This window comes from Podarcis vaucheri (genome assembly GCF_965113315.1).
Source record: "Podarcis vaucheri genome assembly, chromosome: 8".
Classification (NCBI taxonomy): Eukaryota; Metazoa; Chordata; class Lepidosauria; order Squamata; family Lacertidae; genus Podarcis; species Podarcis vaucheri.
Window position 1 is genome coordinate 50,206,626 of NC_138766.1, and position 27,117 is coordinate 50,233,742.

Genomic DNA, 27,117 nt, shown 5'->3' on the forward strand with positions numbered 1-27,117 from the left:
CTGTCCCCAAGAAACAGTACTTCTGTCTTGTCAGGATTCAACCTCAATCTGTTAGCCGCCATCCATCCTCCAACCTCCTCCAGGCACTCACACAGGACCTTCACTGGTTCCTATTTAAAAGATAGGTAGAGCTGGGTATCATCCGCATACTGATGAGGAGACCCTGTGATGTGAGATGACACAGAGACTGCAACTGCTATGGGCAAATTGGACATGTGGAATGACACCCCTTCCCATCTGCCCTTGCTGTTTATCTGGCCACAGGATACCCAATATCTGGGTACCTTTTCTCATATTTAGCATGGACACTTACACACTACCAAAAAGGGGGGGGGGGCAGAAATGCCTCACCAAATATAGAGGACAAAATGGACTGTTTCTTACAATATCACTATGGAAAAAAATATTACCGCGTTCCCAGTCAGTGCCTGCACAGTACGAAGACACAGGCAGTGTCTGCATAGTTTGAAATAATCAACATTGGCTCATGAACCTTCTAGGTGAAAAAAAGTAACCGATTCAACCATAAGGTGGCACAGTATAGTTGTCATTTCAGGTGAGCATAAGTGAAATGATTCTCTCTCAGCTGAAATTGTTCACATTGCACAGGAGACTTTGATGGAGTTTCATAAAGCTGCCTTGTTTTCCCCTCTTGTGCACTGGTTGTTGTTTTTAATCTCATTCCTATTGCGACTGTCTATGCCTCCTGCTGTTCATTCTTCTGCCCATCTAGCCTTAGTGTCTTTTTTACTCTCAGTGTACTGAGGAGGGTTGTGGGATGGTTGCTGTAGGATTGACAGGTTTCCTCCACCCCCACCCCCCAAGCTTGCAGCAATGTTGATCTGAAACACTTTCTCATGTAAAAATGTTTTAAAAGGTCCTGAAATTTTAAAATGCTCTGTATCCATACCTGTCAGTTTGGAGCAGCTACACAAACTGGAAGATACAATGGTCCAGAACAATACCTGGGCACCAAGATGTATTAACAATATTCTGAGGAAAACCTGAGTGGGAAGCATGTTCATCAGCTTAGTCGATTGGTATCCTTTAAAATTCCCACAGTGGCTAGTTGGATGCCGTTGGGAAACCTGAAAGCAGGGTTTCAGCACAGGAGCATTCTTCCCTCTTGTGGTTTCCAGAAACTGGTATTTGAAAGCATTACCGGTACTTATTCCAACCATGGATGCAGAGCATAAGCATTATGGCTAGTTGCCATTGATCTCCCTTTCCTCCATGAATTTTCCTGAACTTAAAACCAACTCTGCTTTACCAAGATGTCTGCAAATGTGACATGAAGACTGGCAACATTAACCCTGCCATATTGCAGAGAGAAGAAACACCATGGTGCACCTCTAGCAGCAAAACCGGATGCCTTCATCTGCCCCACCTGCATTGGTCACTACAGCCACAGCTGGTGCTGTAACTCTCCGGCAGTTTGACTTTATCCCCAAAAGCACTCTCTTCCATTGTCTCCCAAGACAGATAAATGCCAATCAACATTTTAAAGCCACCTTGTTTGGTAGCCAACACGTTGCATTGGTAGTCAGCAAGCTGCATAGATTACGTGCTATTTCACAATTCAGAACTCGAGAATCTCAGTATACTGTTCAAGTTGCAGGAAAATTCAGAAGGCTGGCACAGCTTCTGGTCAGCATAATGGCCACAATGTCTACAATAGGGTTAATTTCAAGCATTTGGTGGCACACAGAGAGGCATGGGTACCAGAACATGGTTCAACGTGATGCCCCCATCTCTTCTAATTTCAGCACTGAACGTGCCATCGGCATGGCATGCCAGCCCAATAACTGGAAACTAAAAGTTCCTGCATTGAAATACAACTGAATGACGATGTGCACTGCACAATAAAGACTTGATTTGAAAAGAGATTGAATCCACTGGTATACATCTTACACTCTAGATGTGCAATTGAATCTCCTGGCAATTTTTCGAATCCTAAGAAGGAACCGTGTGTGTTTCCTCCCCTTTGGCTGGGAAAAGGAAGAAGCGTTTTGGAAGGGTGTACTAAATCCTATTTTTACTGATTGAAGTCTCCCACCTACCCAAGCTGCTATTGGTTCAGCAGTGGAAAAAAGACAAATGCAATAAAGGGACATGTTGTTTTTTCCTGAGCAGGGCTAATACCAGCTTCAAGCAGGGAGAGATTGTGATTGGGAAAGGGATTCGAAGGGAAGAATTAGTTTAAGCACCCCTCATTCAGCACCCTTTTAATTTTTAAGAAAAGTCATAAGATCTGGTACCGGATTTCCCACATCACGTTTATTTTGTCCTAGAGTATCTTTGTATTTATGTACTGCTTCAGCTGTGTTTATGTCACACACAAACATACAGGAGGATAATCTCTAATGAAACAATTTGCACACTTTTATCTTCCCCTGCAAGGGAAACCAAGTAAATTGCTAAAACACTGAGCACTGGACACTAGATTTAAGCCTTCATCCCAAGGTGCCTGGTTTCTTTAATGAATGAAAATAATTGGCCAGCCACCGTGCCATTAATTAGTACCCCAGTGCATTTCATTCTTGCCATCTTAATGTATTTTTCAGGTTCCGCTGGATACCATTAAATTATCCTTTCAAAAGAAAATTAAAACTCCATTTTCAATGGATTATTATGACTATGTATCATAAACCAGGTGACATCTACTGAGATAATTACTCATTCTCCAAAGAGGTTAGAGCAAATCATAGCCATCCTGGGACCATGAGCTCATCTTCATGTCTGTCTTTCTAATTAGTAACACAAACAGCTCCTCACCTCTCCAGCCTCCCATGAGGTCCACTTGCTAACAGAGTGGAAGAAACATTCTGTAAACACACAAGCTGGATTCTTCACAATGGCTATTAATTCATTTAGTTGGGAACAACGTTCCTATTGATTGCTGTGAATCCTGCTTCCATAATTAGGTTTATATTTTATTAAAGCTACAAGAAGTACAGAGTAATAATCTGGGACCACATACTAGAGTAGGACTGAGAAACATGAGGCCCTCTAGAAGTTGTTGGACTCCATCTCCCATCAGCCCCACCCAATGTGGCCAATGATCAAAGAGAATAGAAGCTGTAGTCCAGAAATATCTCGAGGGCTACAGGTTGCCTGACTCTGCTATATGAGAGAAAAACCACCACTAACCCCAAGTTGAAGAAACCAAGGATTGCACTTTAAGTTGTGTTCATTCTGGAACTCTAAAGCACATTCTTTCCCTCAAAGAATTCTGGCCACTGTAGTTTACTCCTCACAGAATTACAATCCCCAGCAGCCCTTAACAAACTACAGCGCCCAGAATTCTTTGATGAAAAGAACAGGCTTCAAATAGGCTTTTAAGATATTGTGTGTGCACAGCCACATTGTGGGAGAACAACATGCATATCTTTCATAAAACCCGTAGGAAACAATCTGAAATGACCATGCGTTCCTGTAGGTGGCCTTGCTCATGTTTGCAATGGGTTGTCCCTCCCCATTCAAGGGCTGTGTGAGCTACCATGTGGTACAGGTGGTGGTGGGAGAGAATTATATACAAACACAAACTGCACATGAAGAATGTTAAGGAATGGTGGAGCTGTGCCTCTTGTTATCTGTGGTGTCACAGGCACTCTCCAAGACCACCACAGCAATCTCAATGGCAATGAAGGCTAGGAATCTCATTTTAACTTAACACCCATGCCGGTTTTGCATGGATGCCTGGAAAATGAGATTTCCTAATATCTAACAGCACAACTAGAGGGGAAAGGGTATCCTGTCCCTGAAAGTGTTACAAGTGCATCATCATTTCCTACAAAAGGAAGAAGAAAAAATAATACTGGTGCTGCTGACAACTGGAATCTTTCCACACAAGGAGAAATGTATCTGCGGCATCCATTTCTAAGGGTAGCTTGAGGACTTGATTACTTTGAGGGATGTGCCTAGATGGACTCTTTGACCTCCTCCTTCCCTTGTGGTCAGCTGTCCCCCCATTTCTGTTTTAGGCATTTTTTTTCAGATATAAAAGGTTGTAAGCCACAGAGCAACATGCTCAGATTTGAGTCTGGAGGCTACAGAAGCTTTCCTCTTGTCCCCTAGCAGTGTGTGCCAGTCAGTAAACTTGAACTGTTCTGGACAGCTGTGTAGAGAGTGAGAAATCATAAGTGCTTTGGAAAACATTCGTCCTTGCTTGTAGGTCTCCTGTTTGTGATGCAGCTGGTCCAAATTAGCTCTGAGAAGATGTTGTGCAGCTGTTTCTCTGAAGCATCACCACCAGGCAAATGGCATCACAGCCCAACGTTTTCCTGATCTCTGTAACTTGTTTTGTCCCTACCCTGTCATGTTTCATCTCTATACACATTAAGTCTTTATTTTAAAGTGTTGTCCCTGGGCATGTGCTCAGAAGTTTACAGGGACAACTTACCACACCATGAAATGCCCTTTTCCCTCCCACTTTCCAGTTGGCCCCTAAAGAGTTGCCAAGAGAAGTTTCTTGTTTCTTGTGGCAACTTAGTGTTTTCCTGTCTTTTCTCCATACGAAAGGTTCACCCTTTGGGAACAGATGATTCCATCCAAGTTCAAGGCCAGCTTCTGCAGGGAATGATAGCTATGCCCCGTTGACATATATGGAAAATGTGTTTCCTTGTCATTGATGCTGTTAGGATTTTATGCTAGCTAGAATTTACTTGCACAAAATAAACAACTTGCCAAGGAATATATAAGAAGAACCATTTTTTCCAGTCTCAGGATAGGGTGCTGTTTGGTGCCCAGGGAACATGCCTCCATTTTTAGATCAAGGGCTGGTGCTAAACTGGTGTTTGGAGGCAGTGGTGGGAGGGATGTGGGTTATTAAAGTGAAGCTGAATTCTGAAAAGAAAGTTGTGTTACATATTCCAAGTTCTTCCAGACTGGATTACTCCAATGCACTATATACTGCCCTCAGAGAGGACTTGGAAACTTCAACTGGTCCAAAATGCAGCAGCCAGATTACTGGCTGGGGTTTCATTTACAACTCATATAACTCCTGTTTTAAAGCAGTTGTATTGAATGCCAGTTTGTTTCTGGGTCCAGTTTAAGCTGCCTACCCTAGTGTTTAAGCCCTAAATGACTTAGGCCCTGACTATCTGAAAAACAACTTCCTTTCCTACAGGCCGACTCTCAGGCGTTAAGACCAACAGAGGGGGCCCCTCTTGGTAATTCCACCACCTTCAGAGGTTCAGGGAGTGGCAGCCTGGGAGAGGACATTTTCTGTGGCAGCCCCTAAATTGTGGAATTCCCTTCCAACAGAAGTGTGTCTGGCAATTTCACTGTGCAGTTTCCACCATATGTTGAAGACACACCTCTTTATCTGGGATTTTAACATCTCAGATATACAGGTAACCCCCCATTTTAGGAGTGATTGACATGTGCACAGTCACACACACACACACACACACACACACACAGTGCCAAACCCAGAAATGTAATAAAATATGTCATTAAATGGGTGGGGCGGGAGCAGGGCAGAGCAGGAATGAAACAGGATGGAATGGGGTGTTACAATGGCACGTGATTTCATGCAAGAACACAATGACCTGGAATGCAAGCCCCATGCAGATAAGGGGTTGCCTGTAATTTGTTTTAAACGGTTTTTAATATTGCATTTTTAAATTGCTGAAATCTGCCCAGGGACCCAGTATTATAATGATCACAATCATTGTATCTTAACCTTTAAAAACAGGGGCGTGAACAGCATACACATACACCCTCAATTTGATTTCTTGGAATAAGGCATGATCTGATGTTGTTGCTGTAACATTTAATTCACCACTCAGATGAGCACTTTCTCATCCATATACAGAGAGTCCTCAGTTAAGCATCTCCAAGGTCACAAGACTGGAAATGATGCAAATCCTGGATAGAGCAGAGTAGACTTATGATAATAATAATAAATAATAATAAATTTTATTTATATCCCGCCCTCCCCAGCCGAAGCCGGGCTCAGGGCGGCTAACAACAATCAAATAAACAATCAAATAATCATACATTCTAAAAATATTTCATTATAAAATTAGTTAAAATCAAATTGATGGCAACCGATTAAGCAAGATTTTGTGCAGGTTGCCAGAGGAGGGGGTCAGGCTGCGCCCTGACCAAAGGCCTGGCGGAACAACTCTGTCTTGCAGGCCCTGCGGAAAGATGTCAGGTCCCGCAGGGCCCTAGTCTCTTGTGACAGAGCATTCCACCAGGTTGGAGCCGCAGCCGAGAAGGCCCTGGCTCTAGTTGAGGCCAGCCTAACCTCTCTGAGGCCTGGGACCTTGAGGATGTTATTATTTGCTGACCGTAGGTTTCTCTGTGGGACATACCAGGAGAGGCGGTCCCGTAGGTACGAGGGTCCTAGGCCGTATAGGGCTTTAAAGGTTAAAACCAGCACCTTAAACCTGATCCTGTACTCCACCGGGAGCCAGTGCAGCTGGTATAATACTGGATGAATGTGCTCTCGCAGCGAAGACCCCATAAGGAGTCTCGCCGCGGCATTCTGCACCCGCTGGAGTTTCTGGGTCAGTCTCAAGGGCAGCCCCACGTAGAGCGAGTTACAATAATCCAGTCTGGAGGTGACCATCGCATGGATCACAGTGGCTAGGTCAGGACGAGAGAGATAAGGGGCCAACTGCTTAGCTTGGCGGAGATGAAAAAATGCCGCCTTTGTTATAGCTGTAATCTGCGCCTCCATAGAGAGGGAGGTATCGAAGATTACACCCAAACTCTTAACGGCCGGTGCTGGCACTAATTGCACCCCCGCAAGAGATGGGAGTTGCCCCCTCAATCCCATATCGTCCCGCCCCAGCCAGAGGACCTCCGTCTTCGAAGGATTTAACTTCAACCGGCTCCCACGTAACCATCCAGCCACAGCTTCCAGACATCTGGTCAGTGTGTCTGGGGCCGAGTCAGGATGGCCATCCATCAACAGATAGAGTTGGGTGTCATCGGCATACTGATGGCAACCCAGCCCAAAATTCCTGACAAGCTGGGCGAGGGGGCGCATAAAGATGTTAAAAAGCATCGGGGAGAGAATTGCACCCTGAGGCACTCCACACACCAAGGAGTGGCGTGATGACAATTCCCCCCCAAGCGCCACCCTCTGTCCCCAACCAGAGAGAAACGAGCGCAGCCATTGAAGGACTGTGCCCTGGATCCCCACGTCGGCAAGGCGGTGGTCCAGGAGTTCGTGATCGACCATGTCAAAGGCTGCTGACAGATCTAGAAGAATCAGCAGCCCCGACCCGCCTCGATCCAGCTGCCTGCGGAGATCATCTGTTAGGGCGACCAGAGCCGTCTCGGTCCCATGACCAGCGCGGAAGCCGGACTGGAATGGATCCAAAGCCGATGTTTCATCCAGAAACCTATCAAGCTGTTCAGCAACCGCTCTCTCAATCACCTTACCCAGGAATGGAAGATTAGAGACCGGGCGGTAATTGGATAGATCTGAGGGATCTAATGATGTTTTCTTTAAGAGCGGACGCACCACCGCCTCCTTCAGTTCCCCTGGGAATATCCCGGTGCCAAGGGACAAATTGATGATATCCCCCAGGGGGCCCCGCACCTCGTCTGGACACGCTCTAATCAGCCAGGACGGGCACGGGTCAAGAGGACAGGTGGTGGGCTTTCCAGCTTGGAGGAATCTGTCCACATCGGCTGGAGATATCCGGTCAAAGTGGTCCAATACTGGACCAGAGGACAGTCGAGGGGCCTCCAGTTCCTTTATTGTATCCAAATTGGCAGGGAGGTCATGGCGGAGCAACAGGACCTTCTCCGCAAAAAAGCTCGCAAATGCCTCACAGCTGTGTGTCAAATTGTTGTTTAAATTTGGCTGTCCTTCAAGGGACGTTAAAGACCGAATTATATTAAATAATTGTGCCGGGCGAGAGCTAGCGGATGCAATGGAGGCCGAGAAGTAAGATTTCTTAGCGGCCTTCACTGCCATCTCATAGGTTTTCATAAAAACCCTATAAGATGTTCTTGAGGCTCCGTCACGGGCACCCCGCCATACTCGCTCTAGCCGTCTGAGGTCCCGCTTCATTTTCCGAAGCTCCTCGGTAAACCAGGGAGCCCGGTTTCTGCGGGGTCGCAGAGGGCGCTTAGGTGCGATCTCATCGATGGCTGCCAGGAGCTGGGTATTCCAGCCCTCAACAAGCTCAGTCAATGAGTCGCCAGGGGGAGTAAGGTCCCGCAAGGCTTGACGGAATCTGAATTAACAAAGGATTTTTGAGAAAACCAAATGAACCTTGAGTAAGCCTCACCTCCACAGATTAACAAAAGTGACCCTTTTGACAAATAGCAGTTCACATAACATGCACAGAATAGCTGGACTTCGCTGAAGCATAAAGAGAAAAGGGGGCACATGCCTTATATGTACAACAATGGTACAATATTTAAACATTCGATAAATTCATGTTCCCCCAAGAGAGGCAGGATGTAACACAGTAGAATTAAGGACCTACAAATCCCACTGATTTCTCTGAGGTATTAACTGAGCTTAGCTGTGCAATGGATCGAAGACCACTGTAGAGTTTGAGAAGGCACAATGAAAAGGCAAATATTTGGGCAGTGGATAACCTTCCTTGTGGACAACTGCAATAGGAAGGATAGTATCGAAAGCAGACTTGAGATGATCCCCGAGATGACATGGAAGAAATTGTGCACTCAAAATACAATAATGCAGGGTCATCTCAGTAAAATGGTAGGTAGCAAGTTTATGGCAGAGAAGAGTGGTCTTCCTAGGATACCTTAATTCAACATTTATCTATCTGGTGCACTCCAGATATTTTGGACTACACCGACTATCACCAAAGGGTTGAGACCCATCAGCTAGCCTCACCTGGTTTAGCCAGCCAGTCGAAGCTATTTCCCGGGATGTGGCTGCTGTTACATGCTGACTGCTTCTAGGAGCCACAGGTAGAGCTGAGTGCATGGTGGGGACCAATGGTGGACAAACTACCCTCTCCAGAGGGACTATCCCTCCCCTAGTACCCAAACAACTCACTTGGCAATCAGAGGTCTGACTTCACTCATTGGAAAATGTAAATTTTACCTTTGTGCAGCAGCTCAGTTTCTGCTGACCTATGTATCCACACAACCCTATGTATCCTCTCTAGACAATCAAGGGGCATTATCAGAGTCCAAGGGCACATTCCAGCCAGGTACACTCAGAGTGTGAAACTAAGAGCAAAGAGTTTTGAGGGCTAGAGAGGCTCCGAAGGCAACACACAATCCCCAGGCCTGAGGTTCACCCATCCCTGCCTTAAAGAGCCTAAAGTTTCCATCACGAACCCCTTTGGAATATTATTCCAACCCACAACGTGCAACTATTCATTCCTTATCAAAATGACATTTATTCATCATGACACCTAATTGTCAGCGTTCATATCTGATCTCTTTATAACATTTTAAATGCATTTCAAGAAGAAAATGCAGGGATGAATCAAAACAGACAATAGTTTATTTACAAGACATAACCATAAAGAATACAGCAGAAGAGAAGAGGAACAAGATAAAATTCTATTGTTGACAGTAGGACATCTTAAGTAGATTATTCCAAATGTTACACATTTTGATTTATAATACTATTATCATATCAGTTCTGATAAGGTTGAATGAACTTGTAATATTTTTTTTAAATGGCCATATGTTTAGTATGTTTACTAGTTTAGCCCTTATCATTGGTCCTACAAGTGATAGATTATCCTTCGTGCAGCTCTTAATAGGCTTTTATAAATTGGATTCTGGATATGCACCTGAGATTTCAGAATGAAATATTTTGTGACACCTCGTTTTATTTATTACAGCTTTCCACATTCACGATGAAGATTCTTTTGATTCTTCAGTTGCGGAGTGAGAAGCAGAAGACAATGCTTCCCCTACTTAATCCACATGCTCCCAAAACTAGCAAAGGAAATTGGCATGCTTTCTCCAAACAGATAACATTCCAAGTAAAATTGCTGCCTTTTGTACCAAACATTTCAACTGAAACATATGCAAATGATTATGGCAATTAACTTTGTAGGGAATTGCTGTATAAGAACGGCAAAAAATAAAAACAAGAACATTACAAAGGTGATGTTCATGCTGCCATTTCTGCTAGAACCACACTAGAAACTGTGTGTACAACTATACACAATTTATTTCCCCCCCACACACAACCAAGTTCTTAGGGTACTTTCAGCATCCAAATTTCAAATTATTTGGAGGATTTTTTATTTTAAGGCAGAAAAGCTAGGAGAAAGGCAGCTGTGAGTATAAAGCATCTCTTTCAGAATAATTTCTACAATTTCATGCTGGCCTGGTATGGTACACAAAGTGGGATAAACTATCAGGTCTTTCTGTTGATGAGGGTATGTGAAGCTGTAGCAGTCTCTAAATGATTTGCTTTGCATCTAGTGCTTGCTATGAACAACTTGGCAACAACACTCTCTCAAATATGAGACTCACATGTTACATCAGTTTGTAAGACATCTTAATAAGCCACTGAAATAGCCTCTAAGTGTATCACAGTCAGTGAGTTAACAAAATGTAAATTATAAACATGCATTGATGAAACATTACCAAAATACAAATTTAAAACAAAAAGGCTTAGGAGAGAAAGTACAGTCATATGTTTATGAAGTGGAGCTGCAGTGTATAACCAAAGAGTAACTGTTACACCAGTGCAAAACATGTTGAGAAATACAACCAAGGACACATCACTAGTGAAATGAAAATTCTGTATCTACTTCCAGGATTCTATATTACATTGGCTGAGGAATCTTTCTGACTTTTAAGGTTGTGAAAGACACCAAGGGTTCACATATTGAGCATTGGCAAGAGAGATATTGTAAACTTTGAAATTACAGAGATTCCACCTGGAAATGGTGACTAAAAAGGTATTGGTTTGATCTCTCTCTTGAACAAGATAAGGAAAAACGTTCTACGTCAAAATCACAAGACACTTGATCTTGAACCAGTAATTTGCTCTTGAGTAATGAGCTCCAATGTTGTCCACAGAACTTCCCTAGACATTTTCATTGAGAGTTCCGTCCACATCTCTTTCTGTTTGCTGAGGTGCTGCACCACAGATGAATGGAACAGCTCTAGGTGTGCGTTGGGACACACATGGACATCTTGATTGAGGTAATAATTCATTGCCTCATCTATTCACGTATCAACTTAATTGTACGTTACCTTATGACCATCAGATGGCTTGCAATGCTTACAAAATACACAGTAGTTTATTTTCTAAGAACAAAATAAGAGTCTGCTGGATCAGGCCAATGACCCATGTGGTCCAGCATCCTGTTCTCACCAGACTGTTTAGATGCCTATGGGAAGCCATCAAGAGGGATCTGAGTGCAGCAGCACTCATCAGGGCATTAGTATCTTTCTTCATATGGTCTCCCTTTGGCAGACCTGGCGAATTTTACTGCACAATATGATGTCTTTTTACTCAGAAGTTCCACTAAACCCAACAAGCCTTACTCCTTAGGAAGTAACTTGGTTTGCTTAGGATCACAGCCCTAGTTGAATTTCTTTGTTTTGGCTTTGCTATACTCTCAGTTCTTTCCTTTTTTGTGCAGTGCATTTGGTGCTGCTTCACACTGGGCAGTTTTGTTAGATGGGTGTTGCTTCTTCTATGGAGGAAGAAGTGTATATTTCTTTGATCACGTCGTGTTTCTTGTGCATAAGATTATCTATGTACTTCTCCCTACTTAGAAATATTCACCACTAGTATAGTGTCCTTTTTCTACAAGACCAGGTGTTCTCAGGGTGGTTTTGTACATTCACCACATTTCACCACCAAAAACCTTAATAGGAATGGATGAGTTCCATACAAAGAACCTCAGCTATAGCAAATTTCAGTTCTGGCTACATTCAGAGAAAGTGTAAACGTTACTCCTTTTTGACCAAAAGCATTTGAAGTTTATAAAAGGCAAACTCACCATTCAGCAGCACAACATCACACAAAGTTGCAAGCTATTCCATGCTCTGGCTTCTTGATGCATTGAAAATCACAGTTGCTATTTAACTGTTTCATTGATATTATAACTGCATGGAGATCATGCAACAATTGCACACATCTCTGTGACAATGGCTTTCTGGCCTATGTACACTGAGTGCAAGCACTGGAACAAACATGTCTGCGACTGTCACATGTGGAAATCTACGTGCAGTTTGCCTAGATGTAGAGCTTTTTATATAGGAAATGCATTGTGTTTGACGCAGCTCTAAAACAAATCTTTTTAGCAACAGAGTATTCAAAGCAAAGCATCAGTCACCAAAGCATTTCCCAGCAGTATTTTAAATAATTATGAAAAACCTGCTTGTTATGCTTTTTTTTAAAAAAATCACACTGTGAGCAAAATAGTTACACATTTTTAACATTTCAGTTATATAAAATTGGCACAGTAACATTTTATTTGTTTGAATAAGTGCACTGAAAACAGAACAGCCTTCAACTTCTTTTTGATACCTGCGTATTTTTATTTGACATGATCCACCCAAAGTTAACCACTGTTAAGTCCCACTGATGTCACTGGGAAAGTTAAGCTGTGTATAAATGCCTCCTGGTAAAAGGATCTGGAATTCACAGGGCTTAACTTTGGCTGGAATGCACACATTACAAGATGGCGTATAATACAGACTTATTTTGTTCATTGTATGTCTTCAACAGTTCTGGCAATAGTATGTCATGAGAACGTTTTTGTGGAAGGACAACTCAATGTGGGGGACATTTTAAAGATTATGAGTCAAAAGGAGAGGACTTCCTTTTTTGTGGAAGTATAAAATGTATGAGTATGTAGTAGATATAAAATGGCAAATGGCAATTCTTGTTTTTTTGTTTTGTTTTGTTTTGTTTAAATGTCTTCTCCCAAATGTAGCATGGAAGGATTAAAAATAACAGGAGGAATGAGGCTTTTGCAAGCATTTGTTGTATCCTGCATGTTGGCTCTGCTTTCACTGAACCTGCCATAGACTTTGTCATTAAAATTCTAATCAGGATTGACAACAGCCAATTAAGTGTCAGAAGAACAATCTGATAGACACTTCTTTCTGTGTCTATAGGCATTTTTTGATAAGTTTCATCTGTCAATCTGATTGACGAAGATTGCTATTTCCTGCTCATATCTGCTTGCGTTAAAACCAATGCCTCTTTCAAAATTCACTCAGAAAGCAGAGAGGGAATAAAAGGATTCCCTTATGGGTATTGCCAAAAGGACATTTATGAATTTGGAATAATCTATGAGGATCCCTCAACACAGTTAGCTGCTACCATGTCAACAGAATGGGAGTCTGGTCTGATTAAACAGCTAATTCACTGCTGCCATTTTCCTACAATTTTATGATGTCGCAGGTGGCTAATTTACAACAAATCTGTCTCTTTTATGGGTGGGAGGCTATCTGTGGGCCTGCTAGTAGACTGTTCCCTGCTTTCAGTGCTCCTTGCTAGTCATACAGATGATAGCACCTCATTGGTTGGGTCTCTACCCTTCTTATCATCACCTCTCTCAAGGTCAATGACGTGGACCATTCCAGGCTTCAGAAGCAAATCATCTGTCTCCACCTGGCTCCTGGTGTCTTCAACTTCTATGTATTTCCCTTTGGACTGCTGGCTCGTTTTAGTAAACGCTTCTTTGAGCCGCTGTTTGAATTCAGCATCAGGACAGTAGACATATTCATAAAGGGCGCCTGCAAGAACTGCTCCTATAATTGGTCCCACCCAATATATCTGCACAAAACAGGGATAAAGAAACATACATTAAGCAAGGATTGGGAGTACCGTTTCAAAGAAATGTCAAGAGTCCAATAAGGAAGTTGGGTGTTACCAAGGTTAGCATAGTTGGTGCTTCTCTTATTTGGTGCTACAGGAAATCTTAACAACCTTCCCAGTTTAGCAGGGCTTGGATGTGTAAATGGCACATCAGAGGCTTTGCTGGCACAGTATGTGAACACATGTGTTCAGCCAAGCCACATGAACAAATGTTTTATAAATACCTGGAATGCTGCGTCTTTTATAGGCATAGGAGCACATACAGACACAGAATGATAAACTCACACCCAAGAACCTTAATTAGGCTGACTGAAGAATAGCTAGTATTCTCTTGAATTCTGATTGGATGATGCTTTGTCATTTGTATCAGCAATGCCTTTGTTCATGAATCAATCAGCATAAAATAGCTTTGGATGAAACTAAATCAATACAACACACTGTTGCACGCCACCCCAACCGCTGAGCGGTGTGAGAGTCCAGCAGTTCCAGGCACTTACCCAGGGTTTGGTTTCCTTGGAATGAGGGACAGCGGAGACTGTGGTGTCTTTAGGATATACAGTTTATTTACACATATATACAACCTTAGCCTATGATGGAGGGGTTCACAGCATTAACACCCAACTGGGTCTTTTTTCTCCCAATAATCACAGCCTTGGATTACAGCAGAAATCAGGCATGGCTCTGTCTCTCAGGCTTCCCAGCCAGCTTCTTCCCACTTCAAGCTTCTAGCTCACATGCCTCAACTCAGGCCTTTGTCTTTCTAACTAACTAACTAACAGTTGAGGTAGTGAGGCCCATCCATCTACTCTCTGCTATGGAGCCACTTCCTTTGTTACCTTAACAACCCATACTTAGTGGGTGATTACCAATAAACTTGTCTGGCTATTACAGAAAGTGGATCCTTGTTGGAAGTGACTCAGGCATACAGCCTACCCCCCCCCCAACTCACAACAATACAAACACCTGAAGTCAAACAACTGGTACCTAGATTCAGGTAGGTAGCCGTGTTGGTCTGACGCAGTTGAAATAAATTAAAATATTGTCCATTGGCTCCTTAGAGGCCAACTAAGTTTGTTCTGGGTATAAGCATGCACATGAAAGCTTATACCCAGAATAAACTTAGTTGGTCTCTAAGGTGCTACTGGACAATTTTTTTATTTATTTCAACTGACACTTATGTTGCCAGCATATCCCAGCAGTTTCCTAATACTAAGAAAGGAAATCTGGTGAGCAATTGAAAGCAAGCCTAGAAACATACACTCATGAAGACACACCTAAGGTTCTATGATGGCATTCCAGCAGAACCTTCTGAAATCTATCTAATTAGATCAGTTAGTTACAGGAGACAACTGACATTTGTAGGAGCATCCTGTTTAAGTACAAGTTCTTATAGATTGCATTGATTCTGTTTCAATACAGAATCAAACTTAATATAGGTAATGTCTCACTTTGACTCATCTTGGAACATGTGGGTTGTTTTTTTTTTTACAATCAAGTAGTATATATTTTTTTGAAATAAATAAAATACATGATGGTAATAATACCGCTATTGATGGTGGAGGAAGCCATAGATGAGCCTTGTCCTCCACAAATTTGTCTAATCCTAAACCAGCAGGTTGGTGGCCATTGCTAAATCATGCATGAGTGAATGAGAAGTATCCAGGTATATTCACTTACCCAGTGGTTTTCCCATTTCCCCATGATAACTGCAGGTCCAAATGACCTAGCAGGGTTCATGCTGGCGCCTGTGTAGTTAATCTGCAAGATATTTAAAAGGAAGACTGTTAATCATTATTATACAACCATCAGACATCCACATGTTTTAATGATCTTGTGATGGAACCAGCTTATGACTGGCATTGCTCTAGATCTATTGCCCAAGTCACTATTGCCACTTTCTCTGCATTCTTTCCCCCACCTGGTTGGCAGCTAATGGGGATAGGAAACATTTCTCAGTGGGCCAGTTCTAGCCCATGGACCTCCAAGTTGCTGATGTCTATCCTCAAGATTCATGCCAGTCCAGAAGCGATGAGCCAGAGACAGCAATGGGAACCAGGATACAGGACTGTTAGGAGATGCTTTTCAGGACTGTGAGCATCCCTCTGGACTATTCATACTTCATGGAATATGGACACTCTTTCCAACTTTCTTCTTCATCTCTATGTGCTTTTCAAAGCTCAGATTAATTCTGCCGGATCTCACTTTTACCCAGATCTCTTGGAAAAGAGAAGTATGTGTGTGCATCCTTGCCCTCTTTCTCTCAGCATAGTGGGGGAGGGTAATCTGGGGTGGGTAGAAGTGACTGGAGGAGTACGCATGGCACTCACTCAAAAAACAAAATGTGCCGGTGGGCCTAGATTTATATAACACTTTTCAAAATGTAGAACAAATGTGCACAGTGTGGGTGTCACACAATTATGCCTACCAAACACCTATATGCAAACACTGTTATTTGCTTATTTACTATTTAATTATTTACTAAATGTGTTAGTCATTTGTTATCAAGAAATTAAAAAATTCTATAAGCAACCTAGGGTCCCTCCAAATGCCCTTTTAATTGCACATTCAAGGTCATTTGTGCTCTTGATGTTATTGAGTTGGTCACAAATGACCTTGTTTTCCATACTTTTTGTTCCTGAAAAGGTTTTGGGGTGGTCATAGAATCATAGCATTGTAGATTTGGAAAGGACTATGTAGTCCAACCCCTTGTGATGCAGGAATATGCAGCTGTCCCATATGGGGATCAAACCTGAAACCTTGGCATTATCAGCACCACACTCTAACCCAGGGATAGTCAACTTTTTTATACCTACCACCCACTAATGCATCTTTTTTGATGGTAAAATTTCCTTACCACCCACCAGTGCTCAATGGGAGGAGGATTCAGCTTCTGCTGTAGAACCCCCTACCACCCACCTAGAATCCTGAAACGCCCACTAGTGGGTGGTAGGGACCAGGTTGACTACTCCTGATCTAACCCAACTGTGCTATTGCACTCAGCTTCATTTCCAAGCCATGCATATTCCTTAATTTCGTGCTGAAATCCTGTCACTTTTTATACCAAAAACATTCTGGTTTATTTTTGTCCTGGTTTTGTAGCTCTATAGGCCCCCTGGAAGGCAATAATGTGATAGCATAGGGGAAGCATTGCAGAACAGATTAAAGTAGAACAGACTAAAGCAGAATAAATTCACCACTATTATAACGTTACAAACATGTCACAGAATGCATCCACAATAAAGCACCAATCTGAAAGGGTCCCAACAAGATGTCTAGGTACGCTGACTTTATATGTTTGCTTCAGGAATATTTCTATCACACCTTATTGGTGTGATACAAACGAGGATTATTCCTATTTCACATATACAATAATATCATTTCAAAGCAGGGAGTCAGTGTTTTGGAGCAAGTTAGTCGAAAGGTACTTGGGGATATATAGACATTACATCAAATTTACTTGAGCCAACAGTGGGTTTTGGAGTAAGATTAATAAAGCATTGTAATGACATGCACTTTACCATTAGCTACCTAGCACAGCTCATGGAAGAGGCCGGCAACTTACAGCAAACAGGTGTCCGATTGCAACTGAAAGTCCAATTGCCAGTGCCACTGAACCCGTGACATCACTTCGCTTAGAATCACAGCTGGCAAAAATAGTAAGGACCAGCTGGAACGTAATTATCAGCTCCACCACTAGTCCATGGCCAGCAGAAAGGTCATCATGTACCTAGAAATAAAGGAAACACACTGGAGTTTCAGGAAGCACAGAAAAAGTGTAAACTACTTTTCTTACATCAGGAAAATATAATTTCCTCTCTACTAATTAAAGCCATTTCAAATTGGATGTGTCTGTAGTGAAGAAAAGGAAAAGGAGGGAGAAGATTGTTTTAACTAATTTTACTGTTGTATTTTTATATTGCTGTAAGCTGCCCTGGTGAACAACAGGCAAGAAATTGAATAGATAATATTGTTGTTGTTGATGATGATATTAATTTAAAACCTTTGAAACAACAGCTTTGTGCCACTGACTAGGATAGTGCTGGGAAGCACTGCTTATTGATGGTTCTGGTCCTTCCTTAAAGGGTAGACCATGTGGTGGTGCTGGACAGGGCTCTGGACCAAATTTGGTTGAATCCTGAGACTAATCAGGCTGATTTGGGGGGATTTGGGCCTAGGTCGAGTTGGGAAAGGGCTTGCAAAGCAGCACCCCACATAGTCCTCCACAATCCTCGGTCCTGAGCAGAGGATTCAGTACTGCAGGATGGCAGAGTTCCTTTAGAAGCTTCTTCCTGTCAGGGAAGGTTCTTGTGAAGGAGTGCCCTGCAGAATCCCATCACCACCAGGCCCTGTTGCCACAGTGACTGCCCAGGTCTACTACCACTGCTGCAGGGACCAGCAGTGATGGGAGAAGCAAGCAGGGCGCCATTGTAGCAGAGGAAGGTCTGGGAGGTTGCTATAGCAATGGGGCCTTGAGAATAGGCTGCAAGGCCTGGCAGGGAGGAATATGGGGAGGGGGGGACTTTAACTTTCTTGTTCTCAGTGTGTGTGAGGGGAAGGCAACACAGTGCCTCTTCCTCTGTGCTCCTGGCTGTAAGTTTAATAAGACTTTTGGGGTTTTTAAAAACAACTTCATTAAAGACAGTCCCATCCCTGAATTGATTCAGGACTGGATACAGGACAGGCTGGGTGATCTCTGGGTTGACCAAGGTTGTGCTCTGGCATGAGTGACACTATTTTAGCTCCCTGTGAGTCTGATTTTTTTTTGCAGCTCTCATAGCAACATTGTGTAGCTGTGGTACTAATGTGGTGTCCATTTTTCAAATGTCAAAGTGACATAGTTCTTCACGTTCTGACACAACCAATTCTGCACTGCTGCAGCAAGCCACAGAATTGGGTGTTTAGTCACTGTCATATATGGCAGAAACATACAAGATTTGGCCTAGCACAAGATGCAGTTTGCTATATGCATATAGAGAATATAAGGGTAGAGCGCTGGTTTTTCCATTAGATGTTCACATGATATACTTAAGAAATGGAAGGCTTCTTTTTTTCCTTAGGAGGACTGCAGTTTAGTGTTCTATTATAAATCCATTAATTAGCTCTAACTCAATTAATTTCAGTTTCAATTAAAAGTAGGCAGCATGCAGCCCAAGTGCATTTTAATTTCCTTCAGTGAGGCTAACTGATGGGATTCTTTATTAGTGGAGAATGAAACTAGAATTTAAGGCACAGTCTATTATAAAGAAGTGTGTCAACTTAAATATATGGCGTTATCAGTCACTATAATAATGACATAGATTTCGACACTCCCATGTTTTCATCTTAAAATTGCATTTCACACCTGGCTGCTATGTACCTGGTATTAAATCATTTCTAAAAGTTTTAAAAAGAAAATATCTATTAGAGAACAATTGCTGGGTGTAAAAAAAAGGCTGTCAGTAGGATAAATCAAAGGCATTTACATAAAATTGCACTGTTATTTTGAGTTAAAGAATAAATACCACCTACTCTTCACTAAAAGCTTACACAAGCTGCCTCCCCACCAACCCTGCTCTCATGAAATAGATTTTTAGCATTCACTTAATTATGGAGAGCTACATGGAATCTGCTCTTATGAATGGATTCATGACGCCCTTGGCAGCCTGCCTATCAAGATTTTTGAAAAACCGTTTGCCAAGCATATGCTAAACTCTTTCATGGAAATGGGTTCCATGTCAGTCTCCACCACAGGATGACTATCAAGAGATCACCCTTTTTATTAAAGGATAGCAATGTGAATCAAACGAGAAGCCATTCCAAATGTGAAGGCACACTCTCAAAACATCTTCTTGCAGATTGTTTAACCTTGGCCACATATTTCTCCTTTGTTCATATAAATAAGGACATTAAAGCACATTTACATGGTATTAGTCTTTCAGTTTATATCCATGCTGGTCTTCCGACAAATCTATACTCAAGTGTGAATGTTTCCATGCATAAGGTTAATATAAAGAGCCTGGCGGAAGCAAGATAAAGCAGAAGTGATACATTTTAATGCGAATGAGCATTTGTGCCAGTGTAAATATAATTCAAAGTTGAAACTATATTGGCAAGAATAATGGTTTGCTTTGCAAACTGGCTGAAGCAATAGCTGTTTTAAGCTTCATCAGCCAAAAAATAAAATAAAATTCAGTTGTAGTCTTTGATTAAAGTTTAATTAATGCATCGTGTTCTCTCAGTCACAATAACTGATATGTTAGACTCCACATTGCATCATTCTAATGCTCGATAGATAACTGTTCCACCGTACCTAATACTTGGCCACAGCTAATACATATTATCTACCCACCTATAATATGTAGGGAAATCAACAGTGAGCAAAAATATGCATCTTCCTGAATTTAAATTGAAAACGTGCTGTATGGTTCAGGTTCCATTTTATTATGTTTCATAAGAATAGGGAACTCCCAAGTCCTCTACCCTACCTTGGTAATTCCCAAGCCGCCCACCACACGCTGGGGGGTGACAAGGTAAAGAATTCCCGCCCCTGCGATGGCACCCAGGCATTGGGCTGCAATATAGAAGACTGACTTGGCAAGGCTGATCTTCCGAGTGCAGACCATTGCAACAGTCACAGCAGGGTTAATATGGCCACCACTGATGTGTCCAATGCATTGCACCATTGTTGCAATGCTGAGTCCAAAGCAGAGAGAAATGAGGACCATGTCGACAGGCAGAGGGTTTTCGGCTCCACCCCAGTTGATTGTAGAGCCAAGGCTGAGGAGGACAAAAATGAGCATGGCCAAAAATTCTGCAGAAACAGCTTTCCAGAAAGGCTGAGTCCAGATGCCTTTAAATGCCACCATGATGGCTTCGCACTTACACAGACGTCTGCACTTACTGAAAAAGGAAAACAAAGCAACATCAGGAGCTGACCCAGTAACTTCAAGGTTGGCTCTAAATACTCATAATCATCTGCAGAAGGTCACAGGCTAGGTGGGGCTAACATTTATTCATAACTAGCTAAGAGTGGGGTGAAGGAAGGGTGCCCACTTCCCACTTCCATTTACCACATGCCTCCCCTATTTCTCACTGTTATTTCCTACATTTACATACTGTACATGGCTGAGGCTATAACCATGGGAGGATATCTGGGATTTCTCAGATCTGATCCTGCTCTCTGCTATGCCAGAATTATCAAGCACTGAGTAAGAGGTGATGAATGAATCCTACTTGCTACCCACAAACTGCATTTAGGAGTAGTGTGTGCACCATGTCCCAGAACTTTCTCAAAGGTGGTGAGGTCCAGGTTCCAGTAAACACCTGAAACTTCTCCAACGCACAGCATTGTCAAACTGCATGGAGCACCCCCAAAAATTAGAAGTGGCATGAGAGAATTGTTGTTTTCTATGCCTTCAAGTGAAGGGGGTTTAGTAAAGGTGACCCACCCCCAATCCTGGAATCAGCTCAGACTGCTTTCTCCCTCCTTTTTTGAGTGAGGGGGGGCAAGGAGAGAGTATAGGAAATACATCTTCCCCCACAATCCTAGACTCTTTAGAAGGGGGATATACACCCCCATTTATATGATTTGGCCATAGTCCCATACAATCTTCCCAACAGGAGATTGTATGGTAACCAGTCATTTATCTGAACTCTGCCCTCACATCACTATGGGAGAAGATGCACAATCTCCACTTTTGATGGATACCTTTGGAAGAATGAGTCATTTTCATTTCCCATTCCCTGCTCTCTTACCTGTAACATCCAAAGACACCTTAAAATTGTTATTTGAGTCTGTGTGCAGCACAGCTGCAGTACTTTCTTGATTGCACCATGCATCAGATATATTAGTTGGTCAAATAGGCAAGTTAAATACATGAACCCAGGGCTTCTGGCTTCACAATCTCTGTACAATCTCAAGGAGCCAACCAAGGTTGTTACTGCCAAAGGGTTGAACAGTTTGGAAGCAATATCCCCCACTGTATAGTGTAAATTCATAATGCCAGGACTTTGCTTGAGAATGCCCTGACCCTGGGCTGTAAAACAGAAGTGGAACCAGCTACATCATGAAGGCCAGCAATGTAAGCCGTACAAGTCTTGAACCAAACCAGAGCCAAGTCAGCAAGAGCTCCCTAAACCGGAACCCCCAGAGATAGCAAGACAGCACCCCTGGAGACAGATTCCCTTTATAGCAGGGACTTCACACTTCCCAGTCCTTGCTCCACAATCCAGGCAATGCAGAAGACATGAGATGACTGATAGGCAACAGGGTTCTAGGCCAGAGAACTACCACTTTAAGGCACTCTACTCATCAAGAATGGTGCAGAGCATGGAAAGGATAGGGTGTCCAAAGGCTGATACAGGTTTCATTTGATCTCCAGACCTTGGTAAAACGAGTTGTCTGATTAGAGCTATCCAAGGTCCTGAAACTCCAGCTTGATGCTACGTAGTTAATTAAGCCACCTACAGATGTCAATTGTGCCCTATGGACTTCCACTTGCAGTTAGGGTATGATTGTGCAGCAACTAGGATTACTGCTGTACAGGCTCTTCTGCTTCCTCAGCCTAAACCTCCATGCCTCTGCTCTTCCTGGCTTCTCTCACTGCCTGCCTTCATCCTCCCCTGCCTGACCTACTAGACTCAACCCTGCCAATGATCTGCTGCCAAAGTAAGAAAATCATGTCACATACTTGAGTTTCTCTTTCCAGCTGTTGGCATGGTTCTATGAGAAACCAACATTATCAAAATAGAAGCTATCCGCCACTGTATTTTACATTATGCTTTCACAAAATAAAGTTTATTTATTCCAGAGATTGATATACCATCTTTTTCTGAATTATACATTTTATACACTTTGTTGGAATTCCACTAACTCAGCTTTGATTTTATAAAAGCAACTTTTTGCTGATTTGGAACAAAATAACAAAACTTCCTAAAAGGCCTCAGTTCCAACTAAAAGAATATAGTGGGATGCATGATGTAAAAACCAGTTGGAAACACCTTTTGCAGAATTCCTCATGTCATTTAAGAGCTTCTTGAAAGGCAGAAATCAAGCAGGTGAAACTTTTCCTGGTACAAAGATGAAGTGATGGGGAAAGCTTCACCTCATGAATTTCTGTGTGCTGTACAACTTTTAAATGAGCCCTTTGCCTTTTAAACAGTTGGCAATCCTAATACTGCAGTCATATGCTCAAAATACTGGAAACCAATGAACTCAACAGATACTTTTGCAAAACTTGTATAGGATTCTATCTTGCTGGGACATTTACTCATGAGCATTACTGCTCATCCCCAGGTAGGAAATTTATTGAATAAAAACACAACCTATATTTAAGCAAGATGATACCCCTCTTTATTAACTTTACTGCAGTAAAGGACAGTCCCGTAAGTGAAAGGTACTGTAATGACCACAGGTTTTACACAGCTTTTATACCTTCTTATAAACAGCATACATCATATTTGTTATATAATTACTGCTACACTATCCATCACATGCCAGCTATGACATGCCAACTACAGATACCTGCCAAATTAACTGTACAAGTTGGCCAGTACAATAAACTAACTTTTGATCTGGACAGTAAACGGAAGCAGGTCCCACAAAAAGTTAAGCTTTCAACTAATTAAATCAACAAATTCTCCATCATCTCCAGAGTTTTACAACTGAGCAGGGATCTGAACCTGAGTTTCTAACACCTGCACCCAACAGTGGCACTAGGAGTCATGGAACCATAGAAGGGTTGGAAGGAAACTAAGGGTCATCTAGTTCAATGGGTGCAATGCAGAAATCACAGCCACCCAACCTCTGTTCAAAACCTCCAATGAATGAGAGTCCACTACCTTCGGAGGAAGTCAGTTCCACAGTCCAATAGCTCTTTCCACCAGAAAGTTTTTCCTAAAGTTTAGCCAGAAGGAAGAGGGCTAAGAAAGGCCTTCCCTTTCCCTACCTTAATGGCCCTCTGTTCCAAGCCATTCCCATTGTGGAGGCCAGATCCACTCCAAGTTGCCAGTTGCAATCTTACATACATGACACCCTCTGCAGGTTCATGCTTCCTCGAAGAGGAGAATTCTAACTATGAACACACAGAGAGAGACATTCCTGGCAGCCACTGTGCCTGGTTGCAAGTTCTGAGAGCACAGCAGTCTGGAGTGCGTGTGTGCCTGCCTGCATCTTTCCCCCCCTGAGCGCCACTTAGCAACCCAGTAGGAGGGGGAGGGACGAAAGAGAACAAGCCAAATATTATCTTTGCAAGCAGGAGAATGGAATCCTTCCCCCCTCCCTTACTTGTGCCAAACGTTCACGGTTTCGAAACCTCAGCAAATGCCGAGGGTCAAGCCCGTGCTGGCGTCCAAAAGGGTTTGAAATTGGAGGTGGGAGAAGAATTTGGAAGACGCAATTTTTTACCTTCGGGTCCCGCGCCTGGAGTCCTCTGGAACGCAAACCTGAGAGTTGCAGTCGCGGGTCCCTTGGCCCTGACCCAGCTGCCACCTCGCGGAGTAAGCACAAACTGCTGGCAACGGTATATTTTTAGGATTCTTTCCAAATAGGTGAAAAAGACGGGGACTGCCCTTGACCTTTCCGGGGACGCCGATCGCCTAGGTTTAACGTTTCAGGCTTAGACAGTTATGGGTCCAAGCGCGCGCGAGCGTACGCGCACGCAGCAAACCTTGTATATATTGCAAACAGGGGAGACTTGCAAGTGGGGCTTTCTCACGAAACTTCGCCGGCTTGTTTGGCGGAGAGGGAATATACATGCTGCCAAAACAAAGATAAAAGCACCAAACAAACTAACAAACGAACAGTAGCGTAGCGTGGGGGGTGCAGGGGGGCCCGGCCGCACCGGGCGCAACATCTGGGGGTTAGGGTTAGGGGGCGCAAATCCACGGGTTAGGGGGCGCAAATTACTTGCCTTGCCCCGGGTGCTGACAACCCACGCTACGCCACTGCAAACGAAACACCGTCGCAGATATTGATCAACCTAGAGCTCATCCCAAAGGAGCCTACAAAGAAGGTGGGAGAAGCGACCCAGAATCCAAACTCACAACGGCGAGCGGAGGGTGCCGATCCGGGCGCAGGAGGCCACCGGTGGGAGACATGTGGGATTGCAAAGGAGGAGGAGAGAAACGACGGAGCGAGCTCCGCCGAGGCTGCCGAAGGGGCCGGCGCGGCAGAGGACTCTCGCGACGGCCTCTGCTTCGCCCCGCCTCCCTGGCACTGGCCTCCGAGTGGCAAGGGGGCGTCCGGGCAGCCTGCTGGACGTCCTCCTCGCGAAGCATCAGCTGCTACAGCAGCAGCCGCAACTCTCCCAGCCCCTTCACGCTTTCTGCCACTCGCGGAGCCCTGGCCAAAGCCTCTTTGCGTTGTTGTTGTTGCTGCTGCTGCATATCGCATCCCTTCCTCTTAATTCGTTTGCCCACCCCACCCGCCGAAAAGTTACAGGAAAATCTCAAGCTCGCCTCTCTCTTGTCTTTTGGCAAACGGAAAGCCCCAAACGGCCTGCTTCGCTCTTTTGGCGCGCCGGAACAAAGCGGGGCTTGTTTCCCTTCTCCCTCTTAGTAGCTCTCCCCAAACCACCTTTTGTGCGCGTATGTGTGCGTAGCTGCTGTCTTCATGCATCTCCGCTGCAGCCCACGTCCAACCGTGGTCTAACTCCGAGGCATCGCTATTAAAAGTTGGGCGGTTTTTGTTTTGGTTTTTTGGGGTTTTTTTGCGAATTGGACTCCAAGGTCTGGAGCGGTGCACAGTAGCCAAACTTTTTGCGTTTCTCTCTCTGCGTGTCTCTGCCACCTGCCTTCGGCCCCGCGTCCCCTTCTTTCGCCTTCCCCACCTGCGCCAACCCCCCCCCCCCCATTAATCCCACACTCGCCTCTCCTGCCATTTGGCGTGAAGCAGCCCTTGGGGCGCCCTCCACCCCACCCCACCGCGCCTTGCTGCAGCGCCCCGACGACTCACCCCCAGCAGCCTCCGGATGCGCTCCTGTCGCTCATTCCTTCCCGGGTTTGTGCGCCTGGCAGAGACGCGCCGGAGTTGCTGGAGAGCGAGCGACGAGGGAGGAGGAGGAGGGAAGCCGCCTGGCGCGCTCTGGGGAGTCGGATTACTGTGCGCCTGGCCTGGTGGGGTTTGGGGGAGCCGAGGGCGGCTGGCCGAGCAGATGGCAGGTTGTCGCGAAGTTATATTTGAACTGCAGATAACTTTCCCTTACCTGATCAGCTCGAGGCACGCGGCGACCGCCTCGCCAGGCGCAGCAAAACGCAGCAGCAACAGAATCGGATACACACGGTCGTGAAGGAAATCAAGTTTTGACCATCCTCACAGCAAATGTAGATCAGGTCCTCCTCGACGTCGTTTGTTTGTCTACAGGACTCTCTACACCGCCTTTCAGGGCAAAATGCCCCCTCCAGGCGGCTCATCAATACAACCTTGAAACCAGGGATCAAAGCTGGTGGAGGTGATTTCGCTGCAGATAGCGCTGGGGAAATGGAAGGAGGGCATCCTTTAATCCAGAACATCTTTCTCCCTCTCGATTCTCCCACCATCAGCAGAGGTGCCCCTAAAGGAATGTGGGCATCAACAGAAAAGGGTGGCCTATCCTTGGTGTAGATCGGGGATCCTTAACAGCACCCTTAGACACACACCCCTTGCTGCCCACCCAGTTGTTTGCAGGGTGGGACTCTGAGCAGCACGAGTGCTCCTTTGGTCAACTGGGTATATTGTGATTTCCTTAGATTTCCAAATTTGCCCTCTGCCCCCTTTTAGACCTACAAAAATATTCAATGAAAAGCAGATTTAAAGAAACATTTTTTTTTAAATGGTCAACAATGGAGCATCTGCAAGCATAGACAGGTTGCCATATTCACCACCAGTGGAAGTTTCCAAACTGTGTTCAACAGCAGCCCTGTAGAGACTGCATCACAGATTAATCTGGATGTAACCAGAGCAACAACGACTACAGTGAAGCTGAGCTGCAAGGCCCATGAGAAGGTAATTCAGGGGTGAGAAATTGGTCCCAGCCTGCAAGTCTGATCGTGACCTCCCCCCCCCGCACTTCCACAGGCCATTTTCACCAGTGGGTGGGACTAAGCACTTGATGTCACCATGACGTTTTCCTTTGTCCATGGGTCTGAAATCAAATTGTAGTCACCAAGGCACCATCAATCAACTGATCAGGCAGCACCTGATCTTTTAGTAGGGAGTCATGTCTTTCTCTGCCCTAAACCTGTGGTTATTTATTTATTTATTTATTTATTATTCCCTTATTGTCATCATCAAGTGTAGGACAGGTCACATGGTGTGGGGAAAATGGGACAAATTAGAACCCTTAATGGGCCTAATCAGGCCTGTGGACGAAGTGTTCTAGACTGCTGAATTATAGGACTGT

General features: G+C 44.0%; 1 protein-coding gene across 1 annotated transcript; it reads right to left on the bottom strand.

Annotated features, from left to right (window-relative positions):
* Nucleotides 1-9,435: 9,435 nt before the first annotated feature.
* On the bottom strand, nt 9,436-25,815 carry AQP4 (aquaporin 4). The gene is made up of 5 exons (XM_082234850.1): nt 25,692-25,815; nt 20,224-20,638; nt 17,322-17,486; nt 15,437-15,517; nt 9,436-13,717 (listed from the first exon to the last, which is right to left on the bottom strand). Exons 1-5 carry the CDS (start codon nt 25,724-25,726, stop codon nt 13,439-13,441), a joined length of 975 nt encoding a protein of 324 aa, XP_082090976.1. The 5' UTR covers nt 25,727-25,815; the 3' UTR covers nt 9,436-13,438.
* Between the last annotated feature and the right edge of the window lie 1,302 nt (nt 25,816-27,117).

Coding starts and splice junctions, on each gene's coding strand:
- AQP4 (XM_082234850.1), bottom strand. CDS start 25,726: ATGAGCGACAGGAGCGCATCCGGAGGCTGCTGGGG. Junction 20,639..25,691: donor GCATCCGGAGGCTGCTGGGG/GTGAGTCGTCGG, acceptor TTCCTTTTTCAG/TAAGTGCAGACGTCTGTGTA. Junction 13,718..15,436: donor GGAAATGGGAAAACCACTGG/GTAAGTGAATAT, acceptor TGTTTTGTGCAG/ATATATTGGGTGGGACCAAT.